Source organism: Eufriesea mexicana, unplaced genomic scaffold, assembly GCF_001483705.2.
Source record: "Eufriesea mexicana isolate 0111107269 unplaced genomic scaffold, ASM148370v2 scaffold415, whole genome shotgun sequence".
Classification (NCBI taxonomy): domain Eukaryota; kingdom Metazoa; phylum Arthropoda; class Insecta; order Hymenoptera; family Apidae; genus Eufriesea; species Eufriesea mexicana.
The window spans coordinates 310,916-326,652 of NW_016908639.1; the positions used below are offsets into that span (position 1 = coordinate 310,916).

A 15,737-nucleotide genomic window follows, 5' to 3' on the forward strand; every position below is an offset into this window, starting at 1 on the left:
AATTCCTGAACAAACAGGCACCTTAATGGACAACCAAGGTCCCTGCTCGGCGCGAGAAAAAGTAGGTGAAACGACGTGGTTTAGCCTGTTGCTAATTATCAGATTATGAGCAATCGTAATCGAAGGTGACAGGGTACAAGGTCCCTCGCCTAAAAAAAAAACCACGACCTACTTTTAAAGTCTCCTATTCCCTCTCGAGGCACGTTTACCAAACTTTCCGCCATTTTTTCCCTAGATAATCAAACTGAAATGAAATCCCTCGATAAAATTATACAAACGTTATTCTATCGGAAGAATTTTCGATACTTTCGATTCTAATAAAAGAAACGTTTTCTTTCTCTCTTCTAAACTTTCGATAAATTATTTCTCTTAAAATGGAGAGAAAAAGGCATGGTTATTCCTGGTGCTCCAAGAATATCGAATATCGATATTCGAAATTAATATGCACCCGATTTATGTACGAAATTTAATGGAAAATACATGTGTAACGGGTCTACGTAGTCACTCGAACACATCGGAACTTCAAATTTCGTCCGCGGAGGGCATGAGCTTCGAAGAGGTCGCCCTGGAGTTCTCTTCGATCTGTTTGACTGGTGGCGCGACCTAGGAGCCGACTTATGCGCGCATAAAGGACATGGTTTTACATAATTATATTCTAAAAGTGGTGGCTTTTTCACCCACGTTTTTTACCCCATCGAATGCGAAATTTCTTCCGTACCAATCTCTTCGCAGGTTGTTTTTGCCAATTTTATTATGCAAATGTGTTTATCTTCGAAACTACGCTTTCTCGTGTCTCTTGAGAAATGGTGATATTTTTTCCGCGTATGTGGTAATATATTTGACGTATTTCTTACACGTGTATCGAATAGATTAATCGTATCTTTCATTGTATAAATCCTTAGCGAAATGTGGCAGTGGCATTTTATATCGCCATTAAAATTATTGACAGGTAATCTAAATATACTGTGCGATAAATGGCTTAATGAATATTTTAATGAAAATCGATATCAACTTTGCCAAAAATATCTAAAATATGCTACTTTAATTTCTTCAGTACTTCCTCTGTCGAATTTTTAATATTTCGTCTAAAATTCTTTCATAATTCACACCTAACCTTTAAATTCAAAATATCTAGACGTGGAGTATTATTTTTATTATTGTCATTATTATTGTTTTGTATTAATTCTATTTTCAATTGTATTAATATATCATCTTTTTTTCTAAGATTAAATTCCCTAAAAATCGCACTTTTCAATTATCTTTAATTACAAAGTATGTTAGATTTTAATTACATCGGCAAAATTTCCGATTGATCATCAACGTATCGAAAATTATACCAATTGCAAGCTCATTTCAAAGTCGCAAGTACTCTCTTTTCGTGCGCAGACGGACCGGTCATTGTCGTAGAACCAGACGACTCCATCAGGGGCCCTCGGTGCATTTTCAGGCGCATTTCCATCGAAGCTGTACGTAACAAAGCTAATCAGGCGATCGATGCAATTAAGGACAACGATTACGAGGGAGATTCTCTTTATTGTATCTTAATTAACTGCCGCGATAACTTCAATCACCGCTGTTTGTCCTTTTGCTGCTGATTATCGTAACGTGTGGCGTGTCAAGGCCGACCCATGACGCAACTGTGCACTGTGGCGAACGATTTCGTGTAGAGCAGACGACAAATTGCCGCGTTATTGTCGAACGACATCTCGCCCACTTTGAACTCCGGATTCACCGCGACCTGAAAACGTAAATATCGGCTCGATCACGTTCTCTCCTATGGTATCGCGATTACCCGGCTTCGCCACTGGCCTTTATGGACCAGATTCACTGCAGGCGATTTGATACGGGTGAAAAAGGTGACATACTCCCGATGTTGAACCGTGATCGCCATTTCAATCCTATCTTCTTGCACTCGCGAGTTCATTTTTCGGGTAAATCGTATTTCGTTTCTCGTATTTTGTCGAGGTTATGAGATTTAATAGGTTAACGTATGTAAAAGGTTAGGATAAGTACAAACATAACCTTTTCTTGTGAACTTAGGACATCATTTTTGGGGTAAGTCGTGGATATTTTTTAAGTTTCTTTGAGGTTATGAAATTTATCAGGTTAATGTACGCGATGAATTAAAAGGTTAAGGTGAGTACAAACCTAACCTTTTCTTGTGAACTTAGGACACCATTTTTGGAGTAAATGGTGGATATTTTTCGAGTTTCATTTGAGGTTATGAAATTTAGCAGGTTAATGTACGTGATGAATGGAAAGGTTAGGATGAGCACAAACCTAACCTTTTCTTTTGGACTCGTGAATTTACTTCTGAATAAATCGAGAATATTTTTGTGTTTTGTTGAGGTTATGAAAGTCAGCAGGTTAATGTACATAATGAATAATAGATAATGAAATTCTGAATTGAAAAGAGGACTACCATTTCAACTCAATAATTATTATTGTCCCTTTTCCTTTTGAAATTAGGCACTAACAATTTTATTATGTAAAATACTATTATACCTATTAAAACCTAACCAGCGTGCAATATGTTAATATTATGATAAAACAGCAGAGATACTTATTGCCTCTATCACTGTAACGCGAGTTAGGGTACCCTTACACCTGGGAACCCAGGTGTCACCAAACAGGGTGACGTGGCAATCAATCTCTCCCTTTAATACAACTCAAAAATCTATAAAAATAGCAAATCAAATTTCCTTTATCTCTATATCGCGATATTAAAATTCAATCTACTTGCTCCAAACACCCCTCCCCCCTTTAATATTCAAAATCTCCTCAAACCTCATATTCTAAAAACGAACATAACATCACAATAAAACGGTCACTACTCTACAAAACAATAAATAAAAAACCATAAAATAGATTGCTCCATCCTCAACACCAAAATTCCCCATAAACCACCCCAAATAAATCCCCCTAGACTTGCATACCTTGAAAATATACTCGCCACTTGGAAGCTCCGATATGTCCACCCACTGGCAATCGATGTTATGCTTGTATATGTCGCTGCAGTTCACGGAAATGCCCTGGTCACCATAATTGGCGCATTTGTACCTGAAATCATGCAGGGCCGATGCGCCGGTTAATTGGCTCGCCAATTAGACGTCGTCGGCGTCGGCGCAAAAAAATGATTTTCGTGGATGCGACGTCGACGTGGCCCGCGGGAACCGATCGTTTCCCTAACGAGTCTGCTAATTGCGTTTACCTCGCCTCCACTCCCGGCATGCATTGATTGTCCTCCAGGCAAAAGGATGCTTTGTGCCCCTCCGCCAGCCGTGTCCCGTTCAGGTCCAACACGTCGAACGTGGCGAACACCTCCATCGAGTGGTAATGCCTGTCGTTAACAACCGCGTAATGCGGAATTAATGATCGAGCAACGAGGCACTTTGATCGGGTCGGGCTGTTCGAAAGGCTCGATCAGAGATAAGACGAGTGGCTGCTCGGCGAAAATCAGCCGAGGGGACGCCAAGTGCCACGAATCGATTTTAGTGCATCGAGAGAGATGCAGCGACGGAGTTCGTTAGGGGGTCTTTTCGTGGATTTCGAGGTTAGAGATTTTCCTTCATTTTGGGGTATGTTGTTTTAATGTTCCAGGACGAATTCGGGGATCGGAAGGGATTTCAAGTTTGAGCTGGATGGAGATGGAGATGAAGTTTATTAGAGGTATACAGTCTAGGGATTTTTTGGTGAATTTGGAGGTTAAGAGTTTCTATCGATTTTCCGATATAACGTTCGAGTGTCTAAAGGCGAATTTGGAAGATTGGAAGAGGTTTAAAGTTAGAGTTGATAGAAGATAGGGATATAGATAGAGTTTATTGAAAGTACATATGTGGTTTGGGGATTTTTTGATAAATTTGGAGGTTAGGAGTTTCTATCGATTTTGGGATATAACGTTCGAGTGTCTAAAGGCGAATTTGGAAGATTGAGAGAGGTTTAAAGTTAGAGTTGATAGAAGATAGGGATATAGATAAGGTTTATTAAAAGTACATATGTGGTTTGGGGATTCCTTGGTGAATTTTAAGGTTAGGAGTTTCTGTTAATTTGGGGATATAATGTTCAAGCATTTAAAGACGAATTTGGAAAATTGGAAGAGGTTTAAAGTTAAAGTTGATTGAAGATAAGGATATAGAGAGAGTTTATTAAAAGTACATATGCGATTTGGGAATTTTTTGATGGGTTTTGAGGTTAGAATTTTCTACTGATTCATAGAGAGGTTATTTAAATATTCGAAGTCCGTTTTGAAACTCTGAAGAAGGATTAGTAGAATTACCATATCTACAACTATATTACTACGTTATTATACTAATACAAACTATATTATATTATAACTACTATAATTATTCTATATGCACTATATTCTAATTTTGAATTTAGAAGATGGGATGGGCTTTAATGCTGGAATTTATGATACATGATATGGGATCTAGGGACATGAACACACGATCTAGGGATTTTTACAATCTTACTCGATTTTTGTTCTATTGAAAATCGTTTAACGATGGGTAATCCCTATATTGAAGATGTTATGATAACTCTGAGAGATAGATGCGTCCCATCGATCTTGTAACGCGTTATTCGAGAAATCGAACTCGATTTGGAAAAACTGATAGAGTCTCAGCGAAAAAATTGGTTAGATGAGGCCACATCGTATCATAAATTCTCAACTCCTGATATACCATTCGAATTGTGATTAAATACCGAAATTCCAGAAAATTATTCGAAAATTTCTTATTAATCCAGAATGACTCGCAAATCCTCGCAATAGATTATTCGGCTGGGCCAGACCGACGAGACCGAAGGAGATTTAGCTGCGGACCTCGCGGAGAATAAGTGGCTCGAGAGTTTTCTCAATTTTTTGTGGGTATTAGGATGAGTGGTTCGTTCTTGAGTCCATGTTACTCTTCCCGACGACCTTAAATCGATTTTAGTCGACTTAAGAAGCTTCAGGGATGGACTTTGTTGGGAGCATGCGGTCCGGGCCACGGTATTCTTAATCGTTTCAAATTTCTTTTTAACTAAAGCTAAAATGAATTTAACCAGGAGGCAAGAAGGCGCACCGTAAAGCAGCATTATACAATTGACGTCAGGGAGAAAGTTTCCCTCCGAAAGTGGCGAAGTTGAAAAGATTAATGACAATAAGAGAGAGACCGTGTTGCGGCAACTGGCCCGATATTACTCGTCCCCCTTTCAGACCTAATAGCTTTACAAGACTGTTTGTAGTAACACAATGAAATGCCAGCGAATTTAAAGTCACTCTTCGAACTTTCCAGAAGTAACGACATCCACTAAGTCGTCGTTGAAACTTTTGTAAAATTAAATGACTGCCAGTCCCTTTACCATGCATTCTTCCTACGTTCTGGACTTAATTAATCTAATGTCGTCGGTGGTAAATTAATTATCGAAATTTACAATAACAATTGATATTTCCTCTTCTGTCTTATTAACAGTGGAACTATTAAGAAGATCGAAACGAATTTTTCCAGTTGTTAATGCAACGAATTTTTATTTTTGAGGTTATTCCAAATATATAGTTGCTTCTGACAAGGTTGATAGTGATTTTTCTACAGATAAAAATAATTTATTTATTAAATTTATTTATTATTATCTATTTATTAAATTTATTTATTTATTTCTTTATTTTAATTATACCCATTCGATTGTTACTATGAATACATGACAAGTCAATAATTCTAGTGTTAGGATTCTTTCTATATAGTTGGTTCCAACAAGGTTGATAGTTATTTTTCTACAGATAAAAATGATTTATTTACTAAATTTATTTATTAAATTTATTTATTTATTTATTATAGTTATACCCATTTGATTGTTATTATAAATATATGACAAGTCAATAATTCTAGTGTTAGGTTTCTTTCTGTATAGTTGGTTCGAACAAGGTTGATAGTGACTTTTCTACAGATAAAAATGATTTATTTATTAAATTTATTGATTTATTTATTTTAGTTATACCTATTTAATTGTTACTATGAATATATGACAAGTTGATAATTGTAGTGTTAGAATTCTTTCTGTAGAAAAGATGGTAGTGGTTGGAAATGCAGTCTGTTTTTCGGCCAGACTAAAGTAATTTTCCGCTACTCTATAATCTAGACATCACTCACATGTGGCACATGTGCCATTCCCAGAGGTGTTTCGGCACTGACGGCCGGAAGTCCGCGGTCCCAGCATTCAAAATCCTCGCAGTGAATCGCAGAAGCCTCCTGGTCTCCAGGTGCCAGTTATCCGACTCCTTTTGGATCTTATAAGCCTCTGAAGCGACACAGTTCTCTTCCATAGCGCACTGCAGCCAGTATAATTGCCTGTCCTCGAGATGCGCAGTTCGCATAAGCTCTATGTGGTCGAATACCAGGTCTGGCATATCTCGAAGGCACACCACGCTGGCCACGTTCTCTACTGGGCCTGTGACATGGGTCTAATTAGGGTGGATGAACGCGAAATCGTTTCGGGAAAATGCGATAGCAGACGCGACTTACTCGAGAATATTTCCACTATTTTCCTCTTTGAAAAATAGAACAATATTATTCTTAAAACAGCTCAAACACTAACCCTTGAGAGGCGACCCTCAGTCGCCATTTAATTACAATAGATTCTGAAGATCGATGTTAATATATTAAATTTAAAATTACCCAATTATTTATAATTCGAATCACTGGTCATCCCTCCCCAAACAATTGATTCTTCCTTAAATAATTAAAATAGAAGAAACTTCTATTATCGTTTTCTACAGAAAGATTTCTGAATAGTATAGTTAAACATATAATTATAATTATGTAATTATAGTTAAAAAGAACTTTTCTTTTTCAAACTTTTTCCATGAAGTCAATCTTCAGAAACTACTTTATTTTTAATTTTTATTATTCATAATTTTAGACTGTCATCATCTCCTTATAAAAATCAATTTTTATTATCGTTGGTAATCTAACTAAATTTTATAATTCAAATTACTAACTCACCTCCTCTCCCAAACAGTTGATATTTCCTTAAATAATTAAAATATAAAGAAATTTCTATTTTCCTATCTAAAAAGAAACTTGTAAACAATACATTTATAAATACAATTACAATTAGGACGAGACTTTTCCTTTTTCTTCTTTTTTAAATTTTACCACGGCGAATATCTATCTATCGCTGTTTAAAACTCCCGCCTCGCTCCGCTAATCGGTATTCCCCCTCCCTCCAAGGAGACCGGGAATCCGTCGCGTCCGCCATTCCAGCGCGTTTCTCATTACCGGAACAAGAGAGTCGGTTCGTTCCAAGATCGTTTCTCCTACCTGGACAATCTAGGGGCTTGTCGTGCAGACAGTCGATCAGGCCGCTCTCATCCCCGTGACACTGTGCGCCGCTGATGGCCATAGGTATCCTCTCGCCTCCGAAAAAGTTCGTCTGAACGGCGTCGGAGGCGTAACCGAGGCCCAATTGCCTGCAAACCACCGAGGCCTCGAACAGGGACCAACCATCACCGCAGACAACACCCCAATCTGAAATAATGTTACCTCACTGGCCCCCTTTTTCCCTGCTTTCTTCCCAATTTTCTCCTGCCCTTCGAATCCCGTACGACTCAGGCAAAATTGAGAAGTTATTAGGTGGGGTATATAATAAAAATTATTAGGCGATTTTTAAGGCCCAAGTTGAAATATAATATACGAAAATCAAATCTCTTTTTCGAATTTTCGTGACTTTTGTAATCAAAAAGAAATTTCGCAAGAAATGGGATTCAGGATTTTTCTAATGTCAAATTTTATTGTTGCAGGTATGGTCGAGATCACTATAACCGTAAGTAGCTACTTGAATTACTTAAATTCAAAATATAAATTACAATAATATTTTAAAGTTATATTTGATACAATTATTAAACAAAATTCTTTAAAATAAGTAGCAGTCGAGGAACTGTGCTGTCAAGTGAATTTCAAAAAATGGAGCTATTGGCAGAAAATTGTAAAATAATTCGAAATGCAAGGGGATAACGAAAGGATTAGAATTCTTCAAAAATTGCAACATTTATCGACTTCTCCATGCAACCAGAAATTCATACATTCGGTAAGTCACTGATGTCACTGACCTAATAACTGTCAAGTCTCTACTCAGCTAAAACTTGCAGGACAACGATGGAGAAAAAGCAGGAAGCGAAAAGGAACTGAGCCTCTACTCAGCTAAAACTTGCAGGACAACGATGGAGAAAAAGCAGGAAGCGAAAAGGAGTGAGTGATCTACAGAGTGAAGGATTCCGAAATAAATCTGTCATATGGTGTACCCACCGTACCTGAATTCCCTAGCTTGACCTCGACTCTGCCTTCGCTGTGGACACGGCCCCCGGCCAGCCTTATCGCCACTCCCTGCTGATGGACATCCTTGATTCTCCGTTTCTCCGGCTTCCTTTTCGGCTTCGACCACCTCGTCGACCCGTCGTCCTCCTCCTGCTGGTCACGAGCGCAAATTACACCGGCGGCCTCGCTGCCCTCGCAGTCGGAAACACCCCATCCGTCGAACCGACATTTCGAGAGCTCCTCCTCGCTGCCGTCGCAATACACGTTGTCCATCCAGTATCTTCCTGGAACGTTTTTAGTCCCTTTTTTGTCCTGGTCCTTTAACCCTGTAAACCTCTCTGCAACCCTTTGCGGTACCAGGTCATTGGGAAAAGTATGGGTTAGGTTAGAAGAGGATCTTTCTTGTCTCGTGGCTGAGGAATGTGTGAAGCGAGTGTTTGCAAAGGCTGTTTCAGAGTCGTGTATGTGTTTGTGGGATTTGTATTTGTCGTGGATCTCTCTGTAATCCTGTGGACATGTCTGTGATCCTTTCTGCAGTCCTATGGAATTTTGTGCAACCCTGTAAACTGTGGAGTTATGTGGAGCTGTTTGTAATTCTGTGAATTTATTTGCTGTCCTCTGGATATCTTTGTAAGCCTGTGAATTTCTATAGAGCCTGCGAATCTTTCTGCAGCTCTGTGAATCTCCCTTCGACACTAGGATGCTTTATTGGGACCCTGGGAGAGTCTTTACAACCCTGTAAATTTCTCTGTAGCTCTATGAAATTGTCTATAATCCTGGGAATTTCTCTGCAGCCCTGTAGATACCTCTGTAGACTTGCGATCCTTTTTGCAATCTTGTGAACCTGTCTATAATTTTTTGAATTTTTATGCAGCCCTGTATACATTTGTGCAGATCTGTGATGCTTTCTGTAACCCTGTGAGCCTCTCTATGAGTTTGTAAATCTGTTTGCAGTTCTGTGAACCTGTCTATAATCCTGAGAAATTCTTTGTAGACCTGTGATGATTTCTACAATCTTGTGAACCTCTCTACGAGTCTGTAAATCTCTCTGCAGTTCTGTGAACCTATCAGTAGTCCTAAGAATTTCTCTGCAGTCCTGTGGACATGTCTGTAACTCTGTCAAATTTTTGCAAGCCTGTGACTTTCTATAAGGCCCTGCGAATCTTTCTACAACTATGTAAACCTTTCTTCAACCCTGTGAACGAACCTCTGTACAACCCTGTAAATTTCTCTGCTGTTAACCTGTCTCTAATTTCTTGAATTTCTCTGTGACCCTATGAACCTCTCTTTGGCCCTATGAACCTCTACGATCCTGTCAATTTCCCTTATTCTATCAAGTTATTAGAAAACTATGGATGTTGGTCGGAAAACTCTCATTTCTATCACTCTCTATGTAACGAATAGTGAAACAAGTGTTCCGCTAATTTCTTCGATTTCTTCAATTACCAGTCCACTTGCGAAATTATACAAGTACCAATCTCGAGCGGAATGTTCAACAGTGAGAACTTCCAACTACCTCTAGTACCTTTAATCTCGACTATGATTTTTCTTTACTCAACAATCCCCATGTTTCGCAACCACCTCGATCAACGAGATCACGAAATTATCCTGTTCTCGTTTGCAACCGAAAATAACTATTTTCTCACAGAGCCTGACTTTTCTTTGCACGATAATTCCAGACCATCGACAGTCCCCGTGATATTCTTCGAATAGGTGAAAACAGGCAGAAACAATGGAAGAGGCTCTCGCCACTTTAACACCCCGTCCAACAGGGTGGAACGGTTTTCACGTGACCAGCAAGGTGGGGTCGATCTGACCCCGATTAAAAGGAACAGGTGAAAAGATACGCCTTGTCTAGCTGGATATACGAGTGCACTCGCGTTCACGCTAGATTAACCTATCGACTATCGGATTATTTCGAGTCTTTTGCGCCCCGATGCAAAGTTCCGTAATAAACTACGTGAAAACGCTGTCCACCGAAATCGGATGCACATTAAATCCAAGCCACGATTAATCGAGCACTGAAAACACTAAAAAGGGAAATTAAAAAAGATAAAAGGAACGCGAAGCTTGATTGGAAAAGAAGATATCAGAGAGGTATATATACGTGGAACCGCAAAGGATTAATTTCTCCATTGTGATCGCGAAAAGGATCAGACTGGATAGAGGGATGAGCGATTTATGTTTGCAGGAAAGTCCGGCAATATCGACTAAAGGCAGTTTCCATTTATCGTACTAGATATCAATTTTATCGCAAAACTTAATTAATATAGTACACACATATTGTATAATTCGGAATTTTTGTTCCTCCATTTTGTGAACCGTTATGTAAGTTTAGGTCCATGTGCTGAAAATTATTTTTCAGAATTCATACTTTGTTTTTTGGAAAAGTCAATGAGGTTATCTTTTAATTATATACGTATTTTTATATAACCTATCAGGAATATTAAAACACCCTAATTTCATAATTTAGTTTGTACATTAGTAAATAATAAATTCCTTTTTATTTTTAATGGGAAATACCATTGTTTTCTTGCTCGTTAGAAAATAAGTAATTAGTAATAAGACTTTTTAATTACTGAATGAAAATCATAGCTGTTCGCGAAGAATATAAATATAAGTTTCAAAATGGTGGTTACAAAATGGCGAAGTTATTCGCTGTTCCCCCAAGCCTTTTAAATAGCACACGATTGTTAGCTGTCATATAAAAATTGGCAAATATTGAAACATCAAAAACAAAAAGATTCTATTCGTTCACAAATTAGAAGCTATTATCTAAAATATAGCTTACGGGTTTTCCATCTATAGTAACTCTAGTAAGTCTATGGTGACTAAAAATAAATTAAAAAGGGTTCTTAATTTTTGCCCAATTCTTACGTTAGAAATTAGCCCTATTAGATTTTCTCAGAGAGTACTGTACGGAATACTTTTGTCGTCCACTGTACGACAAAACTCAGGGGTGTCGCCACTGCCGGACTTGCCCGCACCCTGACCCCGAAATAATCGCAGCTGATCCACTCTGTGCCTTCGGTACGGAAACGATCCTATTTATTTCGCGTTCACATGGTCAAGTGAGAGAGAGAGAGGGAGAGAGAGAGGAGGTATTGGCTGGAACGAAGAGACAATATTATCTCACTTCTGGCCTGACCGAAGTGACCGTTCGCCGTCGGTTTAATTGCACCGTCGAAGCCTAATTGCCTGCAAACCACATTGGCCTCCAAGTAATCCCATTCGTCGTCGCACACGCTGCCCCATTTCCCGTCGTGAAGTATTTCCACGTTTCCTGCGTAACCAATCGAATTATCAGCTTGCACGCGCTGTTTTCCGGTCGCCCGCGTGTCTGGCTAATGGCGGAGTTTATGGGGTTGCCGTGATAATTGCTCGGTTAAATGGCTGATCTTTCGTTAGATACAAATTGCTCGTCAGATTTGTTTTTTCCTGTTTTTTCTTTTTTTTTTTTAGGAAGAGGAGGGGATAAATTATTTTGCGTAGAAGAATTTCGAAATGGTGAACTTTTTCGAAAATTGTGTGATCGTATCGATAATTATGAAATGGACTATGTCCAATGTTGAAGACTTGGAACAATTATTTTGTCGTCTGTTTTATATTGAATTGAGTTTTTCGTTTGCATCGTGATAAAATAAAATTTTCTTTACTTTTTTAAAATTGTACTATTACTTATTAGGTCGAGTATGTGATTTCGTTGTGATTAAATTTTTTTAAGATACGTGAGGGACTTAGACTACTTTCGTAATTACCGATACCGTTAGTAATTAGGTTTAGGTTAATTAAGCGAAGTTTTGAAATTGGAAAATACTATTTTGCTTGCGAAATTGAACTTTAGAGTCTTCGAAATGTTAAGTTGATGGTTTTCTTTTGTTTATTAGCGCGAGACAGCGCGTTATTATTTATTGGACATAATCACGCGTTAATTGAAATTACGCAGCGACCCGCAAGATGGCGAAATGTCACCGGCCAAAATGGCTGATTAATTAATTTAAGAAAAATGATTGCTAATTCCATACTGGAAATACCGATATTATTCCTCGATCGAATCGACGTATATATAGTATAATAACGATTTGGATTGGAAATTTTCGAAATTGGGACAGATGATCGGAATAATTAACGAAATCAGAGAGAATTTAGATCGTGGACTGAAAGATAAGTTCGTGGATCTATATCACTCGGTTCCGAGAAGAAACGTGAATGGCCGGGAAGATTAACCGTTTTCCAGGGAAAATAGAGGAGAAACGTTGGACATGGGAGTAAAATCGACGAACTAGAAGAGGAAAGGGTTGGTGGGAATGTAATATCCAATGGAGGGTAATAAAAATTGACATGCGAACGTCTGGGACGGATTCTATCCTGTTTTATGGTCCTATTTGACGGTAGCCATCCCGTCTCGTGGCTCGCGGATCTGTGCCTACGTGACGTTTACTACGCTGACACACAGTCATTGACATAAATCATCCTCCAGTTGACCCCTTTTTAATCGTCATTGCACAACTTACATGAGAAACGGCTGATAAAACCGCGACGTTTCACGTAAGACTCGTTTTTACGCCAAACATTTACGTCAATTCCTATGCTCGTTGCTAGCAGTCTTTTATTTTAATCGGGAAACATCGCCGGGAGGAAGATCGGTAACTCCGGAACGCGCCAAATTTAAATTTCGTATAGAATCTTCAATTTTACGTTTCACACGATACAAGTAAATTCAAAATTTTCGAATAAAAATCGTTTAATAAAAATTTCTGATCGAAAAATATCATTGGCTACGAGATCGGTAACTCCCACGAGCGCGCCAAATTTAAACTTCGTAATGAACCCCTAATTTTACGCTTTAAATAATAGATGTAAACTCGAGTTTTGCGCGTGCAAATTTTGAAACAAAAATTGCTAGTTAAGAGACACCGTTCAACGAAAGATCAGCAACATCAAGAGGCGCCAATTTTAAATTTCATAGCGGATATTAAATTTACCGCTTTGCAATTTCCAAATTCGAATATGAAAAATGCAACATAAACGACTGTCCTTTTTATTTTATTGGAAAGATCGTTATCTGCGAATGGAGGGTTGCCAGACGAATAAAAGTCTCGACATTAAAACACGCTTTACCTTCGTGCCCGCCATTTTCGCCACCCACCAGCTTCACCGCTCCCTCCTGCTTCTTCAACTTCCGGAAGTCCTTCTTCAGTTTCTTCACTATCCGTGCCTTCTTCTCGCGAACTTTGTCCCAGGTGCTATTATACGCTGCACAGACGTCCACCAGCGTCAACGTCATCAGAAAACCCACCACTAGAACCTTCCAATTCATCCTGGATCTCATTCCTCATCTACCAATAGCAACTCGCGTTGACCATGCTCGAACGGAATCCCTAAAATCCCTATACGCGATTCTCTCAGTCACCTTTCATTCTCCCAATCCCTTCCTCGCGATTCGATATTCTCCTCTAACAACGATCGACAATCGTTCCCCTAATTTTCCTCTTGCAAAGAAAAATGGCACTATGTTTCTACCGCGACCACGGGGATCAGCTCAGAGCTGGAACTTTCTCGCGGAATAACGTCGTTCGGGACTAAAATCACCGCACGTGTATTTCGTTTACCGTACCACAGGCTACTGATGCGTGCCTCTGATCACGCGATGTAATATATTTGCTCCAGTTGTAAGACGAGGGTCGTGATCTCGAGAGTTACGCAGTGGATCATAATGTCTTCCACGTTGAAACCATTTAACTTCCTTATTTTACTTTGTGTTATTTCTCCCTATATTTTCACCACCTCATAAAAGAATTCTTGAAGCGTCCGCCATATTGAAGCAATCCTTCATATCTATGTTCTCCAATCTTTCTTGGATCATGATTTATGTTCTTTGACATGATAGTTAACTAAGATCTGGAAGAGTATATTACTATTAAAGGAGTACTTTATTATTGAGTAAATTTTTGGTTATGTATAGTGTAAAGAGCAATATGGTTTCTCCTGCATATCTTTCACGAATAAAAATTTCTAAATCGAGGTAAGCTTCTATATGAGTATTTTCCAATCTTCTCTAATCACGGAAATGTGATAGACAATCTATGGAAATGGAGATGGTCCGATGGAACGAAGCTGCAGAGTGCTGACAAGTTACGGAATGTTTGAGAGAAAATTTAAGCACGGTATTGGAACGTTTTCCTGGTCCTTCGTCCGACGACAGCGTTAAACCCTGTCCCAGCTACTTCGACGGCCAAGAAAATGGAAAAAGTTACAAGCAACTTCTCCCGTTTCTATTAATTCCGTTTACCATTAACGAGGGAGCTACAGATTTAAAATTCCTCCTTACCATTCCGCGAAATTAAACGAGAGATGGTCTCGGGTATCCGGAACCAATCTACGAGCGTAATCCCCAGAATGGGCCGTAATGGCAGCGTTTCGAGCGTTTCAGCGTGAATTTTTCGAATTCCATCGGCGCAACGTCGCCCCGGGGATTCGTTATCGCCCATGAGGATGACCAGAAGCGTGCACAGCGGTTTTTTCCGACACGAATCCGAGAGAGAATCGTGTGTCGTCGGTCTCGGCCGCGAACCAGGGCAATTCGATCTCGAAAGAAAAAGATCCGCAGCTTAGAAAGCCTCTGCGGCCGGAGGAACGTGGTTCTCGTTACTCGATACACCGGTCTCGTATCGTTGCTTGTTGCACAATAGTTAGCTGGGATCGTTTATATGCCAAAAAGTAACGTGGAAATCGTACACGAGCCGATTTAACGATCACCGAGTATACGACCACGTTTCACGCTGAAGACACCAGAATTGTGGCCTGATTTTGTACTCTTTTTACACTTTGAGGGACATTGGTACGTAGCAGTACGATGGTATTTCATTTGTAATTTGAGAAATTGGTACCGAGGACACGAATTTTTATTTTGTATATTTTTAATACATTTTTATTTCGGGAATTTTTGTGGAGTTGCAAAGAGTTGATAGAATTTGTGATTTTTATTTCACTAGCCTTCCGAGAATTCAGAGGCGGGAATTTAAGAGAGTTTGAGTGGGAAAACAGGAAATGGAAGGAATTGGGTCGCATTTTAAAGGGCGGAGAGAAGAGGTATGAAAAATCGAGATTTTCGTTACATTCGGAGGGGTTTGCATTCTTACGAGGGTGCCGAGGAATTAATTAAAAGTTTCTCGGGATTCGACGACAGTGGAATTTAACCGCGAATAATTTGAAATATGTGTCAACATGGCGCGATTTAGTTGGAAGGATTTAAAAGGACTTCGTGCCACGCTCATCTCGCGATAATTTTAATCCAATACATCCGGTCAATGAAGACACGTAACCCTCTTCTGTTCCGCAAAATCTACTTAACATTCCGAAGAATATTCCTCGCAGTATTTCTGGCTGCTAAAGAGATTAAAAAGGGACGTCGTATAGATTGAAATTAATCAGGTTAAGAGCTGT

General features: G+C 39.1%; 1 protein-coding gene across 1 annotated transcript; it reads right to left on the reverse strand.

The window, feature by feature from the left end:
• Nucleotides 1–1,387: 1,387 nt before the first annotated feature.
• On the reverse strand, nucleotides 1,388–13,925 carry LOC108545604 (Lysyl oxidase-like 2). The gene is made up of 8 exons (XM_017897304.1): nucleotides 13,413–13,925; nucleotides 11,428–11,574; nucleotides 8,288–8,575; nucleotides 7,299–7,505; nucleotides 6,129–6,426; nucleotides 3,212–3,340; nucleotides 2,937–3,060; nucleotides 1,388–1,738 (listed from the first exon to the last, which is right to left on the reverse strand). The coding sequence occupies exons 1-8, from the start codon at nucleotides 13,621–13,623 to the stop codon at nucleotides 1,616–1,618; spliced, it is 1,527 nt and encodes a 508-aa protein (XP_017752793.1). The 5' UTR covers nucleotides 13,624–13,925; the 3' UTR covers nucleotides 1,388–1,615.
• Nucleotides 13,926–15,737: the final 1,812 nt, after the last annotated feature.